General features: G+C 49.1%; 1 protein-coding gene across 5 annotated transcripts in view; it reads right to left on the bottom strand.

Moving 5' to 3' along the window:
* The window catches only part of SH3KBP1 (SH3 domain containing kinase binding protein 1), a 300,059-nt gene extending 274,340 nt beyond the window's left edge, over positions 1–25,719 (bottom strand). Inside the window, exon 1 of one of the 5 annotated variants that reach the window (XM_031445777.2) lies at positions 25,416–25,719. In XM_031445777.2, the coding sequence (XP_031301637.1) occupies positions 25,416–25,419 (4 nt within the window). In that variant the 5' untranslated portion in view covers positions 25,420–25,719. Of the gene's footprint in view, positions 1–13,584; positions 13,617–15,408; positions 15,512–25,415 lie in introns of those variants that run through there. The other 4 variants (XM_031445773.2, XM_064483354.1, XM_031445775.2 and 1 more) reach the window with 4 other exon arrangements.
* Positions 25,720–27,058: the final 1,339 nt, after the last annotated feature.

Here is a 27,058-nt window from a genome sequence, read left to right as displayed (position 1 = left end):
AGCCCACTTCCGCAAAGAGAGAAAGGTTTGCACAGGTAAAAGGGACGCTTTCAGGAAAAAAAGGTGATGAAATCTATCGCCACTGTTCCCCGCAGAAGCAAACATGAAATAATTACCCGTAACCAAAATAAAATTAACTTCACAGTGAATTAGTGACAGTTCCTCTCAGATGCTTCTAGCTCACTTCTAAATCAATGACTGCCAACAGAGAGAAAAGAAAGTAGAAGAATTTCAAATATGCAATAAACTACACTGCCCCCGAAAACCCTGCTTTTGAATGTGTTAAAGTAGATCCCATATAAGGAGCTAAAAGGCAATTATGTTCTTTCAGAATGGAATGATTAAACAGGTCTCAGAAAGTCTAAGACGTCCCTTCTCATCAGTATGACATTTAAGGCCAACACAGTCCTCACTTCCTTTTTATCACCTCACATGAAGGCACCAGCAGCTCCGCACAGACAGCACAGGCAAAACGTATTTGCTTAGTGAAAAGTTCATTAAACAACTGATTCAACTCCAGACTCTCCCTCCCTTGTCTTCATCACCTCTTGAGAGGTCCAGTACCTCAGATGGTCTGTCCATTTCATCCTCCTTCAAAGCCTTCTGACCTGGGGGGGGGTGAGTGGGAGGCTGCAGTGGAAGTGAGGGAGCTAACCACATGGCGAGGCAGGCTCTGGCCTGGATACAAGCTCAAGAGACTCCATGATCTGCATGCACGGGGAGGGCCTGGAGGTTGGGGAGCAGAGGGGAGGGACAAACAGACTCGTGGGTTCTCTGGAGATGCCTATGGCAGAAGGTGGACTCGTGGGCAGAGGCTGCAGGTGGCAGAGAAACCAGTTAGACAGCAGAGCAACAGGTTGAGAAGCAGAGCTAAGGTGGGGTGAGCTCTACAGACACAGGATGCTTGATTAAGAGACATTCCCAGGATTAAAAAAACAAGTCTACATTAACAAATGGCATTCTAGGAAATGTGAGTGCAAGTTAAAACATCTCTATTTAAAGATAAAATGACACCATTCCTCCACATCAATACTAAACTTTCCAAATTCTACCTTTTCAACTGTAGTAAATTTCTTTTAAAAAACAGAGAGAGAGAGAGAGGAAAGGGGAGATGCTTTCTAGATAATCTGAAACAAAGAATCAAAGGCCATAAAAATAAATCAGAGAGTCACAGAGCTAAAGGAAAACTATGCAGTCCAGACCTCTCTTCAAAAAAATAAATCTCTAAGGAGGCAGACTTTACTCCAAAGCTTCTCTCAGTCGAGATCAAAAGTGCTCAATGATTTCTGAGGTATTCTATCATCACATCCTACCGCATTCCACATAGGTTGTGCCAGGTCCCAAGAATTCATGCAGTAAAGGAAAAATATATTATAAAAAATAATTAGGATCAGAAAAAATACAGCTAAACGGTGAAGAGCCAGGAAAAGTTAAGGTATCAGTGGGTACTGATATATGACACCACATCGAGACCTCCCACGTGGTCGAGCCAATTTGGCTCTGAGTTTCCTAAGAGTCAAATGAAAAAGGGAAACATGATCAATTACACAGTTTACAGTGTTCACAGGGCAGGGGTGGGGAGGAAGAGGGAGACCCCATAGAAAAAGAAAAACTAAATTGCACAAAGAACTTTGTGTGGGGGGCTTCATACAGCACTGCGTTTTCAAGCCAAGGGCAAACCAGGTCATGATAAGCTTTTGTTTTTAATGTAATAGTATTGAATCAAAAACATCAGGGTACATTTCATGTCATAAAAGTAAACGTTCTCTGTGAAATGAGTATTTCAATCATCACTAAGGATGAGTGTGTGCACCAGGTTGCAATGTAAAATGTATTTCTTACTGGGAAGTCTGGTCACAAAAATCTGACAAAGAAGTAGGAGGAAAAAGTAAGTAGACTTAATTCCTGGGCCGGCCCGTGTCAATTCCTCCTGCCTGGCTCCAGGTGGTAAGGAATGAACCACCCTTGCTGCACTGCATCGGGGTCCTGACCCGTACTCTGCCAGTCCTTCCCTTTGACTCTGTCCAATGGTCCTGCTTTGCACCTTCTAGGCCTCCCTCAACTGGGCAAGTACAGAAGCTGGGGCTCTCTCTCACCTGCTGATCCCCCAACCTTCTGGCACCCATCTCTGAACACCCCTGCCCGCTCACTGCCCCACCACACCCCACCCCAATCTCTCTCTCTTCTGCAGAAGTCTTCATCCCACAGGGGACGGGAGAAACAGAAGACCACTTTTTCCTGCCAGCTCCAGTCTGTATCTTCTCCAGTTCCACCGCATTCCTTTTGAAAATGTGAGCCAATCACTTACACACCCATGTTCACAGCAGCGCTTTTCACAGTAGCCAAAAGGTGGAAGCAAGGGTCCATCAACTGGTGAATGGATGAGGTGTCTCTCCATACAAAGGAATGAAGTTCTGACACAGGCTATAATGTGGCTGACCCCCTGGGACATTAGGTAAGTGAAAGAAGCCTGTCACAATAGGACAAACATTACATGATTCCACTTATATGAGGTACCTAGAATAGACAAAATCAGAGAGACAGGCTGTAGAATAGAGGTTATCGGGGGCTGGGGGGACGGGGTAATGGAGAGTAACTACTTAATGAGTGCAGAGTTTCTGTTTGGGATGATGAAAAAGTTCTAGAAGTAGTTGATGGTGATGGTTGTACAACATCGTGAATGTACTTGATGCCACTGGATTGCACACTTAAAATGGCTAAAATGGTCACTGTTATGTTATGGATATTCTGCCACCATTGAAAATGCATGCAGTCCAATTATGAGGAAATCCAATGTGAGGGATTTTCAACAAAATACTGATCAATACTCTTCAAAAGTGTCAAGGTCACAAAAGACAAGGAAATATGAGGAACTATGAAAAGATTGCAGGGGACAAAGGAGAAATAACAATTCGGTGCAAGGTGGCATCCTGACTAGGATCCTAGAACAAAAAAAGGACACTAGTGGAAAACGGATGAAATTAAATAAAATCCATAGTAAATAGGATTATACCAATGTTGACTTCCTGGTTCAGATAACAGTACTATGATCTTGTAAGATGTCAACATTAGCGGAAGCTGAGTGAGGGATATACAGAAACTCTCTATACTATTTTTGCACCTTTTCCTTAAGTCCAAAGAAAGTTAAAAGTTAAAATAATTTAATTTAATCAATCTACTCTTGAAAAAATAGCCAGGGTAACATAACAGACATATAGTCATGAATCCTTACCCTGAAGGTGGTCAGTTCCTATGTGAAGAACCCAAATCAGAAAAGAACCCTCCAGGGCTGAGGGGGCAGCATTTGAAAGACTAAGCAGAGTCCATCTGCCCCGGAGTTGGTCAATTAGCACAATGGAAATGAGCAACAGCCCCCTGCTCTCTAGATCGAGTGAAAATATTGGGCCAGCATCTCGACCCTAGCAAGAACCACAGAGAAAAGTCTAGGAAGACCAGCAGTCCATCCGCTTAGAGAGGGGGTGCAGGACTCTGTCAGGTCCATGCTTAGCAATGGAAGGAGGGCCCCGTCCCCGCAATGGGGGCTGCGGATTCCTACCACTGGGGCAGCAGCAGCATCACAGCTGCCTTGACGTCTCTCACTGGGTCAGAGTGCTCGAGCCTAAGGGACAGAAGGAGGCTCTCCCCCGGCCTGCCTGCTAACAAGTGTGCGTGAGCAGCTCAAATCAGTCTGAGATGGGCTCTCCCTGGAACCTCCCTCCTGGTCATGGGACTGTGGGAAAGAACGTGCAAGGTTCCCATCAACCGTTTCCCAAAATAATCTGACAATTCTTCAAAGGCCAAACCAGCTTAGGTCAGTTTGCCACAGATTATTTCCTAGGATTCCTGAGGACACGGCTGTGGCCCCATGAGCATGCGCAGGCCAGGTCTGCACTCCCCAGAGCGGAGCCCTCCCAGGACGGCGTCTTGAGCCGGGCTGCTACTCTCTCCAGAGAGCGCCGTGTGGATAGTGACAAGCCTTCCCTGGGCCACCAAGTGTCCACACTGAACCCTCGGGCGTGTCGGGGCTGGAGTGCACTGGATGCCCAAAACATGACCCAGCACTCCAAGTTGACTCAACAGTGAAACCAATCACAAAGCGCACGAACAAAAAGCCCAAGCTTTTACTTTCTGTGGGGCCAGATGTAATCAACCCCATCTTCTATTTTCTTCCTCCCAAGGGGCAAACTCATCTGTCATTTCCTGCCTTCATCCCCCTGCTTCCTCATTCCTCGCTTGCTGGTCAGCCCAGCTGTTCCCAGCCATCCCAACTCCCTGTTCCCCTTCCACATCACCCCAGACCCCAGTGGCCCTCAGAGGGTAGCCCTCGGTGACAGTCCCAGCTGGGATCATCAAAACTCCAGGATGGGCCTCCAAAAAAACAAGGTTATCTGATCAACTTCACAGCCCGCCAGGCTGAGACAAACGTCCCTCTCAACTTCCTCAAACTGCAAAGATGGAAGCTGTCTCCCACACAGACTGCCACCAAAACAGCTACCCCTTTGGCCCTACCTGACGTGGAGATCAAGAAAAACAGTGTCCCTGGTGTGGTAGGCAGAGCAGTGCCCCCTCCAGATGCTTACACCATTACCCCTGGAACCTGGGAATGCACAGCAAAGGGACATTAAAGTTTCAGATGGAATTAAGGTTGCTAATCAGCTGACCTTAAAATAGAGAGATTAGCCCGGATTATCCAGGTGGACCTAACATAATCCTGAGGCTCCTCAGAAGTCTAAGTTGGGGACAAAGAGAAGGGTAGGGTGATGTGACATGAGAAGGACACGAGCCACTGGTGCAGGCTCTGAAGATGGAGGAAGGGACCCTGAGCCAAGGAGGAGGAGCAGTCCCAAGATGCCGGCAGAGGCAAGGGAATGGAACGCTCCCTAGAGTTTCCGGAAAGCAACAGAGCCCTTTCCACACATTGATTTTAGTCCAGTGAGACCCACATCAGACTTTTGACCTCCACAACGGGAAGACAACAAATTTGTGCTGTTTTAAGCCACTGATTTTGTGGAAATTTGTTATGGCAGCAACGAACACGGCTGGGTGTCAAATCCACAAGAGTAGGTTGTTTCAAGCCTAGTGACTAAGTGAGTCTTACCTAAGTAAAACCACCTCTGCAAAGTCCACCGCACTTTCAAGCTGCCTCGCCTGAAGGCCTGGCTCCATGCCACTAGCTGCCACCGGCCTCCATTCTCTTAGGCCTTCCCTCCGAAGAGACCAGTGCACAGGGACGGCAAACACATGTGGTTTTGTGTCACAGGGCAATTCTAAATGGAACAGTTCGCCTGTGCCATTTTGATGAGGTATCTGACACAGATCTGTAAAAAGAAAACCCACTCAGAGTTATTTCTGTAACTGAAGGTGGGCAAGAATGGGGATAGTAAAATGAGATTATTACTTATGAAATGAGCAATGGAAGTTAAGCCTCTCCTTGCCTATCACTGAACGCATCGATTTGCAACTAAGAATAGCGATGGCAACTCCCACGTGAGCGCACCCCCACCCCACAGAGCGTGGGTGTGGGTCTCCGGGTGGGTGGTCTCCAATGCCGCACTCCAATCGGTGCGTTCCAGTCCGTTTCGGTTATTTGTTTGGCCAGTGCGCTAACCTCACAGAGAGCCAGAATTCACTCTTCTCAATGTCTTTTTCTTGTGGCAAGGACCCTAAATGCACAGCAGAAGTCTCCCAGGTAGAGGGTGCGGGTGAGGTAGGGAGCCACATGGTGGTCAGCCCTCTACCTTTCAAGAGCTGTGGATTCTCCTTCCAACAGGCTGGGAGCAGGGGTCAAACTCTAACAGCGTCCAACTGACAACAGCCTTGCTCTGTGATTCCTCTTAACCGGGCTTGAAAAAAGGTAGGGCTAACAAAGGCTGGCCTAAGAAGAACAAGCCATGATTTCCAATGCCAGAAGAGTGAGGTCGTTTAAGCTCTATTTCTAGCAAGTTTCAGTTACCTGTGAAGCAGCATATGGCTTCTATAATTCTCCGAAGAATGAAAGCATTAAAAGATTGGAGTGCCTGTGGACAGTGGGCTGGGCCCCAAATGAGTGTTCACACACTGACAAAAGCAGCCAGCCAGTGGTCTGGTCGCCCCACGGCTTCCACAGGGACCGGCCAACATGCTGCCATCTCTCACCCATTAGCAACGGTTAAAATATTAAGCCAAATGACAGAGGAGTTTCTACTACCAATTTATGATATTGGAGACTGTGTGTTTTTGACAAGAAGCCATTTTCTAAACAATTACTCTCTAAGGAGGAAGAAAAGAATCCTGAAGCCAAACACCAGGGACCAGGTTCAGGCTAACGATCAAGTAGAGCAAGAGGAAAGAAGAAAAACATCTTGCGGCGCAGGGCGCACAGGGGACTGGCAACACTTCCCTAAAATGCAGGATGAGAGCCCTGCAGAAATGAGCCCTCAGACTCCCTTATCGCAGGTCTACTCTGCACAGCCCAGGGCACATGCACGCACTTCATCACGTCCCCGGGAGGAAGTGTGGCAAGCCTGAACGCTGACCGCAACTGAGAAAGATCAAGTAGATGATTTCTTCTGTGGTGGACCCAGGAGGATCGGTAAAACAAGCCAGCCTGCCAGCTGCCCTAACGACACAGCGCGCCCCGTGCCAGGAGCCAACCACCAGTCTTCTCTTGACTGTGCAACAGATATGTCTGTTAATGGCTCATCAAGAGCCACAGGAAGGTTCCTGTCACTTACTTTTAAACGTGCGAATACACCTTACAAAATGATGGGCCAACAGCAGGGAAGACTCTGAGCGGCGCTCTCTCCATTGCTCCTGACCACATGTGATGCACATGAGATGTGAATAAGCAATACCATTAAAGATCAATTTCTGGCCCTGTCTGGGGAAACGAGACTCTGGCTTCAGAGTCATACATCACCCGCTGTTTATACTCATTCAACAAATATTTTTCTTTTGCTACTCATTCTGGCTGAGACACCAGGCCAGGTGCAGGGATGCCAGCGTGGAGGAGACAACCATGGTCTTTGCCTTGACGCCGAAGGAACTACAGGCTACGGAGCATGATCTGTGGGGTCCATGCAGTCTCTGGTGAGGCTTCCTGAGCCAGCACGTGCCCTGTGACCTCTCCTCAAGCGGTGACCCTTCTCCTGTGCATCCGGAAGCATCCACATCCGAGTAAGGGTGGGAGGGAGAGAGGAAAGGGAAGAGGGGTGATGTCTGGCTACAACAAATCGGATTTCCTTGCGTTTTCCAGCAGACCAAGTAAAGATAAACAAGATGTCTCATGATCCCCCCCTCAAAAATAAATAACTCATCCTCAATTGGTGGTTTCTTCCTGTTCATAACTGTAAGCCCAGGGAAGTGAACGTGTGACTGCTGCAGGCATGAATTAGTCTAGGCAAGCATGCTCTTCCCTTCCACGTCCTAAGCAAGAACTCATCAGCTCCAGGCTGAGAGCCAAGATTTCCCAGGACAGGGCCTACAATACGGATGGCAGGATCAGGCGAAGATCTAGCAGAGCTCAGGGAGGGCAGGGAGGCGATGGGAAGGTGCCCAGGATGGTGCCACTGGAGCCAGCAAAGGACTAATGAGACTTGCAGACTCCTAAGTCACCACTGTGGAAAGTTTTCCCTACCTGACCAAAATTGGTGCATAGAAACGTGACAAATTATCAACCCAGCACCCCTCCCCTTATCAGAAGGAAGTAATCAATGGCAGAAGAAAAAAATAAAGAAGATTCCTAAAACAAGCTGCCAGTTGTAGCCGGGGGTGGGGGGGGGGGGGGCAGGGGGAGCTGAGCTAACACAGAAATCAGATGACACTCAGCTCCTCCTCCGGCTCCTCCCCCCACCCCCACCCCCACTCCCACCTCTACCCCTCATCCCACCCTACCTCCTCAAGGAGTGTGGAAATTTGTTTTCCCACAGCACTCCCCAAACTGGCCCTGGTTTTACTTAACTATATCCCACACCTATAAGACATCCCTAAATGGGCTGATTCAGAACTCTCCAGTTATGCTGTGCCTTTAAATTTCTTTTCTTACCACTTAAGGTCCACCACCTGGGTGCTCTTGACAGGAGAATCTATTTTATTTTATTTTGGGGGGCGGGTAATTAGGTTTACTTATTTATTTATTTTCAGAGGGGGTACACTGGGGATTGAACCCAGGACCTTGTGTACGCACTCCACCACTTGAGCTATACCCTCCCCCCCAGGACAATCTATTTTAAAACAGCAGCTTCCAAAGTACATCCAGCCAAGAGCCAATACACACGTGTCAGCAGCCAATGTCAATGACGACGCTGGTCTAAAGAAAGTGCAGCAGATGCTGGTGGTGTTTGGTGCTCAAATAAACTCTCAAATGAGGGGGACAAGCCTGGGATACTGGGAACTATTGGTATTTCTCACTCACCGTGGGTCAGGCAGACACATGGTGGGCCCAAGGTTATCAAATGAAAACCGACATACCAACCCTGCCGGGTGTGACTGGGACATTCAAAGGAGAGTGACACGGAGTCCACCATTAAACAGCAGTTCACCTAGAGGTTCACAAGTTCTTGTGACCTACACATTTTCAGCCACTCTCTCTGTAAGAATGATTCAGCCTCAGCAAGGAGAGCGCAATCCGGATATAATTTCAGGAGAGAATTCAAACTCTTGAGGTGTGGGGTGTTTGAAGGCCCACTCAATGGTCTCCTTGGGTAGAGGCAGGGCACCCAAGAGGTTAAGGAGACCCGAGAACAAGGGCACGAGCCTGATTATCTCCAGCCACTGGCTGTCAATCCCAGCTCATGTCTGGGAGGCAACAGGGTGTGGTAGGGAGCATGGCAAACTGAACCCGCATGCTCACCCAGCTGAACAGAGCTGCCGTGACTGCAGCCAAGCGGGAACACCAGCTCAAGGTTTCCAGAAGCCTGGGTCTTTCAGAGCAGCCAGGGATCTCAAATGTTATGTGAAATCTCAATCTGATTCTCAAACATGAGCAATTCCAGACTTGGAAAACCCCTCGGGGCACCATGAGACAGTTGGTGGCTCTCCCTCTTCCCAACAACGCTAAGATGATTTTCTAGACTGGATTTCCAGGACAGCCTTCCCACAACCTTATTACTCATAAGCCCCGTGTTGTCAGCCCCCACTCTCAGGCCACACGACGGAGTCCAGCACTCCATTTTAAGATGCTCTGAATTCATCAGAGAGATAAGTCTTGATTCGTTTTTATGTTATTTCTACATTCTGACAGAAGAAAAAAATTGTAATTTCAGATGATTCAAACTGGGTTATTTTCCAAAACTTCTGTGTATCTCTCAACACTGATGTAAAAATTTGCAGTCTTCCACCAAAGGGACAAACCCAGGGACTGGCAAGTAGATCCCACTGTAGTTCTCATGGCCCCCCTTCTCTCCGTGCCGCCTTAGTCAGTCTCGGGTGCTGGAACAATACCACAGACTGGGTGACTTAAACACTTATTCCTTACAGTTCTGGAGGCTTACAGTTCAAGATCAGGGTGCCAGCATGGTCCGGTTCTGATGAGAACCCTCATATCATGAGGTGGGATAGTGGAAAGGAGAGCAGGGGAGAAGGGGAGGGGGAGAGAGGGGGGTAGAGAGAGAGAGAGAGAAGGGAAGCAAGCACTCTCCTGTCTCTTCTTATAAGGGTGTTAACCCTTTCATAAGGGCTCCACCTCATGACCTAATGACCTTCCAAAAGCTCCACCTCCATGTACCATCACATTGGGGATTAGGGTTTCAACATATGAATTTTGTATAAATGCAAACATTCAGTTCATAGCACATGCCAAAAAAATCTGTGACTGTCTGTGTGTTTGTCTCTGTCTGCCCCCCCCCACTCCCCCCCACACATACACGGAAAACAGATGAACACACAAGGTGGAGGGCCAAAAGGTACTGGGGAGATATTTGATCAGTGAACCTACTGTGTGCACAAAAGGTACAATGAGGGGGTCTTCACACAGGAGAGGGCTCTGGCAGTGTGCTGGTGTGGCCTTTTGTTGTATATCTTAAACTCATTTGAGCCCCTACTATGTGTCAACAAATACACTCACCATGTAATTAATCCTAGGAATGCTAGCAGCTCTGGTAGCTTCACTGAGGAAACTACAAGCAGAACAGCAGTTGGAAATGGCCTTCAGGAAAGGAACACAGCAAACAGAAGATAGACGGAGGACATTGTCACTCGTGAGAAAGAATGGAGACCTCAAAAATAACAGTTTGCTTTTGTGATTATTTAGACATGTGAACCCTGAGAACCACGAAGTATGAGGAAACAAAGTCCTATCTTCAGCAAGCTCACCGGCTCTGACAATTTAATACTTTAAGATATAGCCACAGCCATGAGATTGGCAAAAATGCAGTCATATGATGCAACAGAGACTAATAATTATCTCCCAGCATCCCCTCCTCCTTTTAGAAATGGAACCCTTCCTTCCCTCCACGGTAGACCTAACAATGCCCCCCAAATAAGTCCACAGGCCAACTCCCAGAACCTGTGAATGCTACTTGACCTGGCAGAAGGGACTTTGCAGATGTGGTGAAGTTGAGAATCCTGAGATGGGGAGGGGGTCCTGGATCATCCAGGTGGGTCCAGTGTCATCACAAGGGTCTTTAAAAGATGGAAGAGGGAGGCTGAAGAGCCAGAAAAGGAGATGTGACAACAGAGGCAGAGGACACCAAAAGCTGGGCACAATGGGAGCACAGAAATGTTTACCCTCTAGGGACACACGCTGGAAACACCAAGTAGGCACTCTCTTCTAAAGCGCACATATTCGCTCCTTCAACGACTACATTTTCCTCTTCGCTACTTAGTTTGTTCATTCACTAATTTGTTAGGAACATGCTAGTACAACCACTTCGGAAACCCACCAACCTGAAACCCAGCAAAACCATGCCTTATTATATAGCTTTAAAAAAATGTATTTCATATGGGCACCTGGAGACATTTATTAGAGTGGTGACAGGATATCCATTCAGAGTAGCAAAAGCTGGAAGCAAAGCAAAACTCCATCACCAGGAGGAAGGACAAAGCCCCAATGGCACATTCAAACAATGGAAGACCAGACAGGACAAAGAAAGGAACTACTGAGTGAGACAGCAAGCAAGTCACAAGTCTCTATGTGGTTTGGATGCTGGTTTTATAAAAAAACTAAAACCAAGCAAAACCAGACAATATGTTTTTAGAAGATGCATATGGAAGTGATCAAACTATTTCTTAAAAAAGAAGGGAAAAATGAGTTTTTAAAAGACTCATGATGCCTGTCTCCTCTAGAGAAGGTGGGGGGAGAGGACGGAGCTGGAGCACACTTCAAGGGATGGGTTCACGAGGACATACTTTACACATTGATGCTTGCTGCTGTCCACGCAACACATGGTGTGTGTGTATCAATATCCTATCAGCTTTCAGAAGTGGTTCTCATGCACAGCACCCCGCGCAAAGGCTGCAGAGAGCACTCTGTGAAGAAGGATTCTCACAGTGGTTCGAGAAAGAAAAGAGATGGGAAAACCAAGTGAACTCAAAAGACAGCGCCACGTCAAGCAGTGTGGGTGCCCTGTTACGCCGCCAGCAACGACAGCATCTCTGAAATACGACTGTCTCCTATTAGTGTTGATCTGAGCTTTACTGGGTTAATTTAGCCTTAATTTCTGAATCTGTTTCAGGTTTATACAAATGAGGTAAAAGCAAAAGGAGCATACATCTAGTTAAGTGCCTATTGTTTTCAAGTAGCATTTTTACTTAAAAAGTTTAAGACAACTGAAAAGGAATGAAATTCTGACACATGCTACAGCATGAATGAACCTTGAAGACATGATGCTAGGCGAAATAAGCCAGACACCAAAGGACAAACACTGTATGATTCCACTTACATGAGGTCCCTGGAGGAGTCAAACTCAGACAGAAAGTAGGATGGGAGCTGTCAGGGGCTGGGCATGGGGTTGGGGAACAGGGAGTTACAGTTACGAGTTTCTTTTTGCAAGATGGAAAAAGTTCTACGGACGGATGTACAACAATGTGAATGTACTTAATGTCATTGAACTGTACACTTAAAATGGTTAAAATGGTAACTTTTATGTTATATGTATTTTAATGCAATTAAATAAATATATAAATATATAAATAAATGAAGCTAGTCAACCTTTTTAAAAGTTCAAGGCAAAATAGAGATTCTTGGTAAATGCTTGCCTTGTGAAGGGAACTTCAGCATTACTCACTTGAGACACTGTTCTATTCGGTCGCTCTCTAGACCTCCAGCAAGGAGGGAGTTTCATAGACTGACGGATGACTGTTGTTTCAGAAAGTTGTCCTCTAACTTGATGGGTGTTCCTCAAATTGACATCTCTCCTTCTTTCAGGATAAACAAAACTTGTTCAAACAAACAGCCTTTGGTTTAACTGCTTATTTCATCACGTGGTTCATGAGATGATCACATCACGATCTCCGCCCCCCCCCCTCAGTTGGGGAAATGAAAGTTAACTAAAATGTGGCATCAAGGGGAACTTTAGATATCTTTGAGTTCCTCTGGTTATCAGAGCTCACATCTAACAGGCATTCAATAAAAACCTGGAGAATTTCACTGAATTCCAATACACAGCAGTATTGTACTGCCTGTCTTGTTTGTCCTACGAACGCAGGCAGCCAGTTATGGTCACAATTTGAAAATGAAACACAAGGAGAAAGTATATGGTACCCGTTAGCTACTAAAGCTTCCTAACACGTATTATCATGAAGTTTAGAACTTTCACAGACTCTTGGCCCTGAGAGGGCATCAGAAATGTTCAGCTCCTTTCAGCCAGGTCCACAGCTGGCATTTGACATGCACTTGGTGGCTGAGGAATGAATACTTCACACACTGCTGTCCATTAGCGAAAGTGACACAGCAAGAAGGTGCGCTTTGAGACCACTCTCTCAGCCTGGGTCCTGGGGTTCTAGCCGCCCTTATCTGATGCCCTTTGAAACTGAAAGCCCAATTTTTTTCAGGAGAGTGTATGATCATGACATAAACCTAAGCCAGGAAGTCCCAGAAGGGTTATTACAGTCATAACCTTCCCCCTGTCAGTACAGAACTTGGACCCACAACACAGCCAAACGTGAAGTCCCATGGAGGACCCAGGGCCTTCAGGACAGTTTTCTCTGTGGTTCTGGGAAACAAAGTCCCTTTAAATGCCAGTCAGAGCGTGAAGTGAAAGGAGAGAGGGAAGGGAGAATGAAAAAGAGAAGGGACCAAGTCCCTGAGGCTTTCGCCTTCACTGCGTACCCGCTACTCTCACGGCTGAACGCTGAGCCAGGATCAATCATCTCAAAATGGTGTGGCGCAATGAGTACCTGCTGTGGAATGTCAAAGCCCCACCAGCAGTCTCCTTCAGAGACGTCTCCCTCTCTCCCTGCCTCTCTCTGCCTCTGTCTCTGTCTCGCTCTCATACACATACACACACACACACACACACACACACACACATACACACACACCCAGAACATATAGCATAGAAGGGATGGTAAGTCATATGAGTAGAGTTTCTTGAACTAAAGCTGAAAGCAAACACAAGGACGGCAAGTACCCTGCCGATCCCCATGTAATGACCCCCAGGGACTTACCACCATTATCATCAGCATGGGCCATTGCAGTCATTTGGAGGCTATAGAAACAAAGAATGGATGTGAAATGTCACCCTGTCTGCAATCTGATTTCCTTAAAGGATAAAAGGGAACATTGTGCTCTTCATGTTCTTACTTATAACATCAAGATTTACAGAAGCAACCCAAATGCTCAAATGGTGGGGAAATGGTTATAGAAGTTAAGATTCAGGAACTCAAATTTTCAGCTACTAAAAACACTAGCTTTGGAGATGACTGTGAAGTAAAAAAAACAGGATGTACCATTATATATACTACACATATATTAACATTATACACATATTACATTATCCACAAGTGTATAGTAAAAAGTCTAGAAAGACATACACCAAAATAAAATGAAAGTGGTTGTATTGGGGTACTGTATGAGTGCTGAATTAAAATTCTCCTGCTTCCTATTTTCTAAACTCTGTAACAGAGTCACTATAACAGAAAATTTTTCCAGAGTTAAAGAATACTGAAACTAGAATAAGACACCTCCATCCTAGAATCTGCCCCTCCCCTCGGTCAGGGATGGAGCCCTCTACACCATCCTCCAAGAGGAGGTGATCCGTTAAGGTAACTAACTACCCTCACTGGTGGGGAGCCGGGGTCCCTGCGGGGGAGCGGGAGCTGTTCCCACACAACCTCATGTGGCCATTTTGACCTCAGACCGCACTGAACACACTACAGCTGCATCTAGCTTCAGCAGCTACAGTGCTTTCTGCTGCGCAAAGGAGGCGGTCTACCAGTTGAAGATGCTGAGGCAGGGGCAGTGCTGTGGGAGAGCCTTTAGAGGGAGAGATGGGAGGAGAGAGAAAGGGGAGATTTCCAGAGAGAAAGGGGGTTGAGGGAGAGAGAGTGTTGGCCAAGGTGGGCGGCAAGACAGCACAGAGCAGGGGTCCAGGGAGAGAAGGAGGATGGGAGAGAGGGAGAGTTAGAGGCCAGAGGGGTAGGGGGTGGAGGGGTGGGAAGAGAAGGAGAAAGAGGAGGAAGGAAGAGGAGGGGCTTAGTAAGAAGCGGGAGGAGAATGCAGGAGCAAGGAGGAGAGAAGGTGGGGGGGCCTGGAGGAGAAGGAGGACAGAGGGAGGGACAGGAGAGGAGGGGTGGGGAAGAGAGGGTGGGGGAGGGCATGAGGAAGAGAGAATGAAGGAAAGGAGGGAGAGGGGCAAAAAAAGGGGCTGAAGAAAAGGTGGGGAGAGAGAGCAGGAGGGCAGGTGGTCAGTGAGACAGGAGAAGGTACAAGGGAAAAGAAAGTTTGGGGGGAGACAAAGAGTGGGGCAGAGAGGAGGTGGGGGAGCGGGGAGAGGAGGGTGGGAGGAGAGAGAGGAGGAAAAGAGAAGAGAGACACAGACAAGGGGCCCCAGGCCCCTTCCCCCTCACCTACATCACTCTGCCCAGTGGTTAACTCCCGGGCCAGGGTGGCTGCTTTTCTTCATCTCTTCCTCCACTTAAAACCCGCAGGTTCCCTAAAAGAGCCAATGTCACAACTGTAGCCCACCCCCAGAGCGTGCTATCACCAACCCATCCAAGTGCCCCCAGAGTCACAGCCACACTTTTCAAGAAGAAAACAAATTCAGTTACACAATTCAGAGTCTCAACGGGTAAAAATAGCCCCGTTACTCACTCGGATCAGAAGCCCTCCCTCAGGGGAGCCTCGTGAGAGGGACTCCAAAGGTGGCCGGGCCATCCCTGAAGGCTCTAGCAGCACCTCACGCCAACCACCCCTTTGTTCACAGAAAGCCAGCAAAAATGGGCCTGGGACCCCTTCAGGTATTCTGGCTGCTGACTTTCAAGCATCCTCACCTCTAGTACTGCCCCAAGGGGGGCCCTCAGGCACCCCACCTCCAGGGGCAGAGCTGAGTCTGGTCATGGCTGTGTCCCAGCACCTAGCGGACACCTGGCACGGGGCAGGCCCTCCTTAAACATTTACACAGAATTGAAACTGAGAAGTCCCTCCCCTCACAGATGTGGGCACAGAGGGAGCATGTCTTGTGTGTCTCCAGGGGAGCGACACCAACTCCAACGGGCTCAGAAGCGCCCTAATGGGAATTTGGAACTGGGATTGAATCAAGCCACTGTTAACAAGTGGATGGAACTGTGGCGCGTGCCCTGCAAGTGAGGCGCACGGAGAGAAGGGGCCAGGCAGGGGGCACACAGGGCGGCTGACCCACCCCTGGTTCTGGGACTTCTTGGGGCCCTTGGGCTGCATCAGAGGCCCCCGTGGCCCTTGAATAAACCTTTTTTCAGGTAAGTAGGCTCTGCTGGGCTTCCTCACTTGAAGAAAGTCCTTACTACATACACAGCATCAAAGTGGGCAGACACCTCCTCAGTTCAGAAGCGAGGTCTAGATTGGGTAAGTTTCTCCCAGTTAAGAATCTAGATCAGTTGAGACTAAGGAATATACAGCCGAATCTCCTGGAGAACTCTTCCAAAATACACCTGTCCCTCCATAGAATCAGATGGGAGGACCCAGGCACAGAGTTCCAAGGCACATTCCCAGGGGAAAAAATCAGCAACTAGAGTGTCTTCCCGTTGACAATGAATCCTGACGTAAAACGGAGGCAGGGAGACCACAGAAGTACCTACCTGCTGCCATGTGCACGAAGTCTCCCTGGAAGAACTGCTGAGAAAGATCAACAGTGCATGGGGAGGGTCACCGAGAGCCCAAGGACTGGGACGGAGGGGAGCCTTTTTACTATAAGCACTTTTCATCTTTTAAATTTGGAGTCATGTGGACGTTTAACTTATTCTAAAAACTAACTTTAAAAAAAGAATGTAAGCATGTCTCAGGCCAGCAGCTGCAGCGTCTCTGCCTAACAAACAGGGACAGTGCAAACCGCCACCCCTTACAAATGTCTTCCTCTGTCGGTGACACCCCTACCTTCGTTCTGCCCTCCCAGGCCCTCCAAAAAACCGAGTACTTTCATTTCACTCCTTTCCTGACACAGGTAGCAATTAAGCTAAAAAATCCCTGTCAATTAACAAACACTGACTTTGCCCAGCCTGCTGTAGGTATCACCAACGAGCTGACTGACAGACTGGATCTGAGTTGGCGCCTCTGTTCCCCATCTAACATTGTGCTGAGAACAAAGGGGCAGTGAGAACATTGGATAAGTGGTGAAAACTGTTCCATCTCGTTCAAGGTGTCAAGAGGGTTTTGTGTGTGTGTGTGTGCGCGCGCGCGCGTGTGTGTGTGTGTGTGTGTGTGTGTGTTTGATGATCAAACAGGAGAAAGGCAGAGCCCATTTAGGAAGCCATGGGTGTCAAATGAATCTCACCCAGCTAGCATGTAAACTCCTCAAGCAGAAGGCAGCCAAAGGGAGCATCCGGAAGGGTCTGGCGTGGGAGATGGAGCACCACGAAGAAGCTGGCAACAGGGCGGAGTGAGCAAAGGCAGAGCGGCCCTTCCCAGTCCTCACCCAAAACAAGATTCCTGCACCTCCTTCCAGCCCCAGGCACAAAAGTGAGAACTAGCTGAAATGATTAGAGGACACTAAGCTAATTAAAGACTTTTCACTCGGGGAGCTGATGTGCCGTGGAAAAAACTGGTGCAGCCCCAGAGGACCAGACCTAGAACTGGGCCCCAAGTCTTCTGAGTCTAGAACCGTCTAGAAAAATCTGGCAAAAGCACAAGGGCTGATGTTTGAGTACTGACTGGTAAGATGCTGAAGTTTCATGGGCCAGTCATTTCAACTGTCCATACGTGCCGTACTTGGGTGCTTACGGACTTAAATTTGTTATGCAAAATAAGTAAGTAATGAGCGCTGAAATATTTATAGTATTTAATCCAAGACACAGTGGCATGAACTGAAGAGCACGTCATCTCACCACCCTGCCCCCTACACCTGCAGTGGCCCCTCCACTTCCTCGGCCACTGGAAAGCAACAAGCTAAGCCCTTTACTGGGCTTTTCTTGCAGACAATACTGCTCAGGGAGAACAAATAGCCCAGGATTTTTTTGTTATCACTGTTTTTCCCTCCTGAGCTTAACTATAAGCACACTTTATCAGTGAGGTAAGGTCCACGAGCTCCATTCTGCTTTGTTTAAGTGTCCCCTAACGTAAACTCTACAACTATCTGCAAGATATTTATTCAGAAAATAACAATCAAGTTGAAAACCAAGTGCTCATAATCAACCAGTTGCCAGTGTACCTCTGCCCACTGAAGGACCGTGAGCGCAGAAATGTGAAACTCCACCAACCCTCCACGTGTGGATACGAGAGACGAGTTTGACTGCAGTGCTTTGTCCCGTGAGTGAAATATTCTTAATGGACCCCCATAATTGCCAAGGAAGTTGCCCGAGCAACTAACTCACAAATGCATCAGGATATAAAAGGAAAGGCAAAATTCCCCTACAGGATGAAAGGGATATAACCAAGGGAGCGGGACAGAGCAAAAATGAAGTATCCCCCCCCCAAAGGAAATATCAGCTAAAACCATTAAAGAACAACAAAACCACACTTTCTCTTTCCCTATATTCCTTTGGAATCTTAACTGGAATCCTTGGGCTTCCACCACGGGTTCCCCCAGATGGTGGAGGGGGTCCAGGAACCCCCAGGGGACACCTTCCAGTTAGAAACTTACAGGGAGGGGTGATGAAAAAGTTTTTAAAATAGACAAATAGCTGGTTGCATAGCTCTGTGAAGGTACTTAATGCCATGGAGTCGTGCACTTAAAACTGGTTAAAATGGCAAATTTTGTTATGTATATTTGACCATCATTTTTAAAATGAATACAGTAATATACAAAAAACATTGAATTACATACTTTAGATGAGTGGATTGTATGATAGGTGAGTTGTATCTCAATAAAGCTGTTTGAAAAAAACCTCACCAGGGAAACAGGCTGAGGAAAGCACCTCACTGGGGGAAGCCGGGGCCTGATATTTACTGAGCCCCTAGATAGGCTGCTGGTTCTCTCATACTGAAAGGGAGCTGGGTTCTGGGGACCATGTCAAGTTGCCTCTCTGAGTCTCGGTTTCATCATCTGATGGCGTGGGCCATGACCGCCAAGGACCCCTCCAGCCCTTCAGTTCCAAGGACCGATGGGTGGGTGGCGAAAGGACCCATCATCTGTCAGCCGGCATATAAGCACATACCACAGGAAAGGCGGAAGACATCAAGGGAGCCGCATATGGAAGAACTAAGTTTAACCACTTCGTGATCAAGGTCTTAACAGAAGGGGGGCAAGAGCTGTGTTAAGACACTTTCTATTCAAAGGATAAAATGGTGAAGACGTGCCAAAGAGTTCTGCTCTCCAATAACTTCTTGGTTCATTCATAAAACAAAAGCTGAGGCTGCAAAGGAAAACCTTATGTTCCAGGGCAAGCGGCTAGGGATGAAGGAAGGACCCAGTGCTTTGAGCATCTGTGTAATGCCCCGAGCAGGCTTCCCCGATGTTCGGAGCAGGATAACTGGGGTGGGGCGGGGACTGCCTGTGCACTGCAGGATGTGGAACAGCATCCCTGGCCTCTACCCTCCGGGTGCCAGTCAGTTGCCCTTCCCCAACCAGCTTCGACCTCCAGACACTGCCAAGTGTCCCCCTGGGGGGCAGGACTGCCCCTGGTTGACAGCCACTGCCAGAGAGAATCTGCTGTCTTGAAAACTTGTAGCTCTTTGTTGAAGCTATGTGAAACGTGTGACATTACCCTTCTCACCCACTGCCGTGCAGGCCACCACAAACTGTCAGCCAATGGACCTTGGCAGCGCACTCTGCCTGAGGGACTTTACAGAACTGCACACATGCTCCTGGCAGCCAACAGCCTCGGAGAATTTCAAGTAGTAACTGTACTTGGGTGAAAGGGTTACTCACTCACTCACTCACTCATTCATTCATTCATGAACATACGGCACTTCCTGAGTGCCAGGCAGTGAGCTAGGGCAATGCAGTTGGGGACACCCAGTCAGAGATGAGCAGCTGACTACAAGATGAAGTGCTGCACTGCAGCCTTCAGAGCAGGCCTCAAAAGATGAATAAGGAGTGTGGTGGGCTGAATAATAGCCACCCAAAGATGTCCACACCCTAATCCCCAGAACCTGTGACTATGCTACCTTCCACCACAGATGGATTAAGTTAAGGATCTTGAGATGGGGAGGGGATCCTGATCATCTGGGTGGGCCCAGTGTATTACAGCAGTCCTTCCAGAGTAAGAGGGAAGGAGACATGGGGACAGAAGCAGAGGTTAGAGTGATGTGGCCACAAGCCAGGGAATGCAGGCCACCTTCAGAAGCTGGAAAAGGCAAAGAAATGGATTCGCCACTGGAACTTCATCCCTGCTGACATTTCACTATCAACCCAGTAAAACCCACTTTGGATCTCTGACCTCTGGAAGTGTAAGGTTACACATTTATATTGTTTTAAGGCACTGGGTTTGTGATCATTTGTTACAGCAGCAAGAAGAAACTAACACAGGGAGACCACAAGGCAGAGAAGAGACTGAAATCTGTTCTCCACCAAGAGAACGACATGGGAAAGGCTCAGAGGCCTGAATGAGCAGGGAAGAGAAAAAGGCACAGGTGGGTGCCCAGCATCACGAAGCCTTTGCTAAGACATCCAGGATGGAAAGCGTTGGCAGAAGGGTCAAGACATGGGGTCAATCCCAGAAACATTTGGGGCTTGACTGTTGGCTGGAAAGGGCTGAGAGAGGGGACGGGGAAGGAAGAAGGGCAAGGCAATAAGCAGAATACCTATGGAAGCACCAGGAAAACTGGTAACACCCGCAAGGCGATAGGGAGCAAGCGAGTCAGGATGGGTGTTAAGAGGGAGAAATGCTGAGCTCAGTCTGCCGCAGGCTCTGTTTGAGGTGTCAGGACACACCTGGGGGAAGTCAGCTACAAGTTAGGAATAATAATGAATTTGACCAATATTAATTTTAGGCTGACTATGAGCCGGGCACATGGACATAGTGACCAGACAGATGTAGCTCCTGCCCTCATTACACATGGAAGGGAGAGGCCAAAGAGCCAGTATCAGGGTGACATGTGAGAAAGACTTGGCCGGCCGTTCCCAGCTTGGGAAATGGAAGGGGGCCATGAGCCATGGAATGTGGGCAGACTCCAGAAGTGGGGAAAAAGAAAAGGGATGCTCCCCTAGAGCCTCCAGAAGGAAGACAGTCCTGCCAATGTGGTGATCTTAGCCCAATGAGATTGTGTTGGACTTCTGATCTCCAGAACTTTAAGATAATAAACCTGTGGTATTTTAGGCACCAAGCAGGTGGTTATTTGTTACAGCAGCAATTGGAAACTAATACAGGTACCAGGTACAGAAAACCACAAACAAATATCAAAAACCTTAATAATGCTAGCAATGTATTTGCCATGTCCCTTCTAAAGAGGATGGAGGGGGAAAAAAGGATGATGTATGATACTTCAGTAAAAGTCCAAGTGACTAACACCAAGATGGGCCGGCTAGCATCACTAATGCCCAGGTGTTGGAGATCTGGCTTGGACTGGATTCATGGGTCAATCAACTGTGAACTCTTCTAGTAACTCCATGAGAGCTTTGTTCTGAACTTGGATCACATTTTTCTCCTTCTCTGAGGTCTTGTGTCACTTATAACAGCATCTTAATGACCAGGGTGCCCGTGCACCCACACGCTCTGGACCTCAGTTTTCTCATCTGCAAGGCAAGGAGGTTCTACACTTGACCTTGACCATGCATCAGAACCGCCTGGAGGGCTCGTTAATATGTAGATTGCTGGGCAATACCCAGAGAGTTCCTGCCTCAGTAGGTAGAATTGGGGCCAGAGAAGTGATATCTCTAACAGGAACCCTGGAGGCTGAAGCTGATGGCTGGGGACCACACTCTGAGAACCACTGTATTAGAGACCCTCCTCCTCCCACACTGCAAGGAGTCCAGTACTCCCCTGCCCTGCACCTTCCCCATTAAGAGCCGCACTGCTTCTTGGTTCTCAGCACCTTGCTCTGTTCCCCTGTCTCTTCCCGGGTAGAGCGAGTCAGTCGTCTGTTCTGCTGAATGCTGAGCAACAGTGCCCAGACTAGAGCCACCCGATATTAAGGAAGTCACCCCCAAATACACCTGGACAACCATTCTCCCCACCGCCACCACCTCCTAATCCCTACCCCCACTCACTCCTTAGTTAACTCAAGACAGAGAAAAGCAGCCCCTGGCATCCATCAGGAGCTGGCCGGGAGCTCTCCTGTTGAGCATAAACAATTCCCCAGAACCCCAACATCAGACCAGGCCACTCTGTGAGCAGGATGGGCCAGGACAAAAACAAGACTACTCAGGAATCATGTCAGAACCCGGACAAAGCAGGAACTTGTCCAAACCACAGAAGTCCCTAGCTCCTGACTCATCTGAGTGACTGCTGCTTCTTCACCAAGCCCAGCCTTTGCCTGGTCTTCCCGCTTCTTGGGAAGATTAGTAAAGCACCCGATCATGGAATCACCCCTGCTTCCTGACAGCATCCAACCCAGGGCAGTGCCTGGCTTCCTTAAATGCTCCCCAAAGCACCTGACACAGGCCCCACTCCTAGTGCGGTCCTTCCTGACCCCCTCTCACGGGGATGCCCTGTGGTTCCCCATGGTGTGTGTTCTCCTTCCGCAAGGAGCAGGAGAGGCCAGTGGGAGGGAGGGGAGGGCAGTGCCAACTCCAACTCAACTTTCAGGTTCCAACTCAAACACCACCTCCTCAGATACTGTCCTTACCACTCTGAGGCCTAAGTCAGATTCCCCCCCTCTAACCTCCTTTCACGAGACCTACCACAGCTTATAATTACGAATTATCTTAAGTATCACACTCAAGCCTACCTCTCCCACTAGACCAAGAAGCCAAGCCGGCAGGTCTGCGTGTGCTGTGTGCCTGCTCCCAGCACAACACCAGGCGCAGAGCAGGAGGTCAATAAATATTGGACAGATAGATGGATAAATGGATGAATACTGACCACTGTGTGCAACTGACTTTAAAACAAGCTGATGAGACAATGTCAGTAACGCAGAAAGAACTGAAGCGGTCAGAGAAGAAACAACCAAGGTCTGTAGACCAGGAAGGTAGCAGGGCTTTGCCTGAGCCATGATGGATGGAAGGGGATAAAGGAAAGGGCATGACAGATAAAGGCAGAGCCTTTTCTTCCATTTCTAACACCAGCCTGTTTGTGGAGGTCAACATGTTATACTCATTTTAGCTTTTGTTGATTTAGCATAAAGCAGTCCCCCCCCACCAATACCATACATTGCTAAAAACAGTCCAAACTTTGTTGTGACTCTGAAACTCTTAAAATAGAAATCATTCGCTGGGTTTGCCGACCCTCCACTACTCACAGATTTGAGTCATAATAATATTTGCGCAGTTGTAATTACAAGAGCCGAACCCTGCATCTGGCATTGAATGCAGCTCCCTGCAAGCTCAGAGGGCACATTCTGAGCGGGCTTTGGTAAGAGGCCATTTCACAACTAACTGGCTTCATCTCAGTGTTCAAAATTTGATGCTCTGCAGGTATTTTTTCAGATCAAACACTATGTAATACAGTTTTATTGTGTTATCCACTAACAGAAAAATCATTATCAGGCCAAGTAAGAATGGAAAGGTATCAAATCAATAAACTGGACAACTCTTCTGAAAACCAAAGAGATATGAGGGATTGGGGGAGGGGGTATGCCTGTGTGTCCATGCACACTCGGTTCAGAAACTGCACTGTTCGGTGGACCCATCAGAAGACATACAGAGTGACTGTTAAATACTTGTACCTCATCAGAAATACATCGCTGAAGATGCTTTAAAAATTGCAGGTGATCTTTCATCCCAAACTACTACAAGCACCTCAAATCCCGCTCTAGACATTATAATGAGTTAAATGACAGCATCCATTTTAATCTTAATGCATCTAATCGTAAACACCTGAAATAAATGAAAATCACTTTTGGCGCCACCCCCCCCCCATTTTTGTAATGATTACAGTAAAAAAGATTAAGCCTGAAAGGACTCTAAACTACAGAAGCACTCTCTAATTTTCTTAGGAGGTTCTGGAAGATGAAAACAGTTCAGACTTGAATGATAAACAGGTCTGTTTCTTCTTAATCAGGACTCCATCCTCTTTCCACTGAGATACAGAAAGCACAGTATAGCCAAGGGAGAAGACATTTGGATCTAACTTCTTTTTTTGTGCAACCCTTTAGGTGACCCACCCAAAACTAGAGATGATCAAAACAGCATTTTTGGTTACCTCAGGAGAAACCAATCTGTTTATTAAAGTCATGGGTGATGTTTAAAGCATATAGTTTGTTAATGAACTAAATCATCTTATTAGATGCCAAAGCAAAACAAGCTAAGTGTCAAGCTAAGTGTTTTGCCTTCCACAGAGCAGGCAGGTTTCATACTCCTTCCTCCCTTCATTCATTCATCCAATGTTTATTTAGAGTCTGCTCTGTGCCAGGCACCAAAGAAAATAGTGCTGAGCAAAACAGTGCAACACAGCACTGTCCCTACGGTCATGGGGCTTACAGTAGGGGACAGAAATGTTAAAACAAACTCAAATAAATAATGTTAACACTGCTATTTCTTAAACAGGTACTATAGGAGAAAGGGTAACAGAAAGAAACTAATTTAGACTAGGAGTAGTGCAGGGATTGGAGACAGACACTGAGAAAAAAAGTGACTTTGAAGTTGAGAGGCCATCAGATCATCAACACTTTGGGAAAAGAAAACCATTTTTGGCAAATGACCACAAATGGAATTTTAACTTTACCTGTCAACAACTGACTGGGTTAAACCTCCAGTGCATCTGTCTTCAAGAGCCTCCTGAGGCAGCTCACAGATCACTGTCGGACTCACCTACCTAAATCTTATGGCCTGAACACAGAAAGGTCTCACTTCATTATGATTTATTATAATCGGCAGTCTTCCTATGCTTGGCCTAGAAACACCTAAAAGTAATCTGCCGGAAGCATGAAAAACAGAGGCTGGTTGCCAGCAAGAATATTACCTGGGTGGGCCAAACGCTTAATAGCCCAGGCAATCTCAAGTCCAGTGCCCAATAAAGTGCCAGGTCCTCTGGGCAACGTGGTTCCAGTACTCTGGGGGTCTATATCAGATGATACCCTGGGGGCCTAACGATTAGCTGCCTACTTGGAACTGATGCTTGATCAGTAATCAAGGACTGAATCACCGTTTCCAGATCCCCAACCCCGCAGACTTAGAGGGTGTGGGAAGTGGCCTTTGAGCATCACAGAACGGAGAGCTTGCCAGGCTGGAGAAAGGCAGGGAGGCAGAGAGGCGGTCAGGACTTGGAGGAAGAGGGACGCCAAGGGAGGCGCGTCAGGCTCTCCGGACCCGAAGACCGCACGCCAGGCCGGGTACTGGGGCGTTTCCCGCACCCCCACCACGCCAGCCCCCGGCAAAGGCAACCTGGCCGCCCGGAGACCTCAAGATTCGGGCTTCCCCCGCGGCGGGGTCAGGCGGGCACCACGAGCCCCGCTCAGGGCCGGAGTCCACCAGCTCTCGGTATCCTCAGCGCAGAGGAGGGCGCGCTGGGGGCGAGAAAATGGCCAAGACAAAACTCTCCCCGCCCACCCGAAAAGCCAACCACACCCCCTGCATCCCTCAGCCCGAGCCGCCCAGCCGGCCCCCGCGTCCTCCGCCCAGGCCCCCGCGGGGTTCCCGTAGGCGTCGCGCGGGCTCGGCAGGGATGCAGACGCGAGTGGGAGTGAACGGGGTTGCGTGAGGCAGACGGGGTGCCCACTGCGGTGTCACCCGCCGGGGCCCTGCCCCCGGGACGCCCTCCTCGGCTCCGCGGTCCCGGGACAGGCGCGCCGCCCCCAGGCTGAGGTGGGCTCCCGGGCGCCCCCCACTCACCCATTGGCGTCGAGCCGGGCCGGGCCGCCGAAGCAGCGTGAAAGTTAGCGGAGGCGGACGCGAGGGTCAGGGCGCCGGGATTCGGGAGCGGGGAATCCGGGCGCCGGAATGTGGGCGCGGGGGTCGGGACGCGGCGGCGGCTGGGCTGGCTTTTTCCTCAGTAGCGGCGGCCGCGGCGGCTCAACGCCGCCCGCTGCTGCCTCTGCTGCTGCTGCCGCTGCTGCCCCGGGGCGACTCCTGCTGCTGCTGCATCGCGGCCCGCTGCGCCCGGCTGCGCTGGGTTTCCTGCTCCCCGCAAGTGGAAATTGCGAAAAAAAAAAAAAAAAAAAAAAGCGCCGCCCAGCCCAGCGCCCGGCAGCCGCGGCCGCGCCGCCCGCTATCCCCTCCTCCTCGCCGCCTCCGCCGCCGCCGCCGCCGCCGCTATGCTCCTGCGGCTCCGCCTGCCGGGGGCGCGCTGCCGCCGGGGTGGGGGCGGGACCGGAGGGGCGGGGCCTGTGGCGGGGCCTTCGAGGGGCGGGGCTGGCCCCCGGGGCGTCCCTCTGACTGCGGCGCACGGGCGCCCCCCTCACCGCCCGCTGGGGAGGGAACCAGCTCCGCGAGGCCGCCCCCCACCCGCGGCGGCTCGGTTAACGCCCCGGGAAATGCCGCGAGACTCCTCGAGACAAGCGGTGGGGAGGGAGGGTCCGGGGGGAGGGGGCGTCCGAGTGAAGGGACACGTGGGAAAGGAGATGGAAAGAGCCAACCGTGAGGGTGCGACGCGAGGTGGTGGACAGGCTGGGGGAGGGGAGACCATGGACAGGTGAGGGGCCAAACACCTGCTGAGGGTGATGACAGGTAACCCCGGGTATGTCGAGGCAACCCAGAAGAAGGCTTCACAGACGGGGCTGTTGGGAAGAAGGGGTTCATCCTATGGAGGGAGAGAAATGCTATGTCCCTTCACTGCCTCCTGTGAAAGGCAGGCCAGGTGTAAGATCGCTTTGTAGGAGGTGGTGGGATGGAGATGCAGAAAGAGAAGGGTGCAGCGAGGCCGGTGGGGTGTATCACCAGGCACCGACCCTAGCAGGGACCCCTAACCCCGCACCCCTGTGCCTGGGCCAGGTGGAGTTCGGTTGTTCAGTGATGTTCCCAGGTTCTGATATTCCCAGGAATCCACTGAGGCAATCCCTCCCCAACAGGCAACTAACTTTGTGCCATATTGACCCCCCCCCAGGTCTGGGCAGCTGACCTTTGAATGGGCACTAAAATGAAAACAGGGAATTCATGGGAATTCATGGGTAACTCACAAGCTCCTTTTTGGGTCCATTCACCAGCACACCTTTTGCCATACTCTGACAGCCACCACAATTACCGTCCGTTATTTCCTTTTCCCTTTCCACCATCTGGTGGTAGGAAGAGATAGTGAAATAGATGGGAGACACTGAGGAAGACAGAAAATAAGACAATAAAGAAATTAGACTGTTTTAAAGAAATTAATTTACTGACCCCTGAAAAATGGAGGAAGCTAAGGGTTAGGAGGACCGACAAATGACAAATAAAAGCTGACTCCCTACCCAATACAGGGCTGTCTTCATACCTTACCTATAATGTTGGGGCAACTCTTGTAAACTGGTTACATCCTAGGATTTCTGAAGAAAGATGTACTT

This window comes from Camelus dromedarius, chromosome X, assembly GCF_036321535.1.
Source record: "Camelus dromedarius isolate mCamDro1 chromosome X, mCamDro1.pat, whole genome shotgun sequence".
Lineage (NCBI taxonomy): Eukaryota > Metazoa > Chordata > Mammalia > Artiodactyla > Camelidae > Camelus > Camelus dromedarius.
The sequence above is the reverse complement of the archived record's forward strand: the minus strand, read 5'-3'. Positions and strand labels throughout refer to the sequence as shown.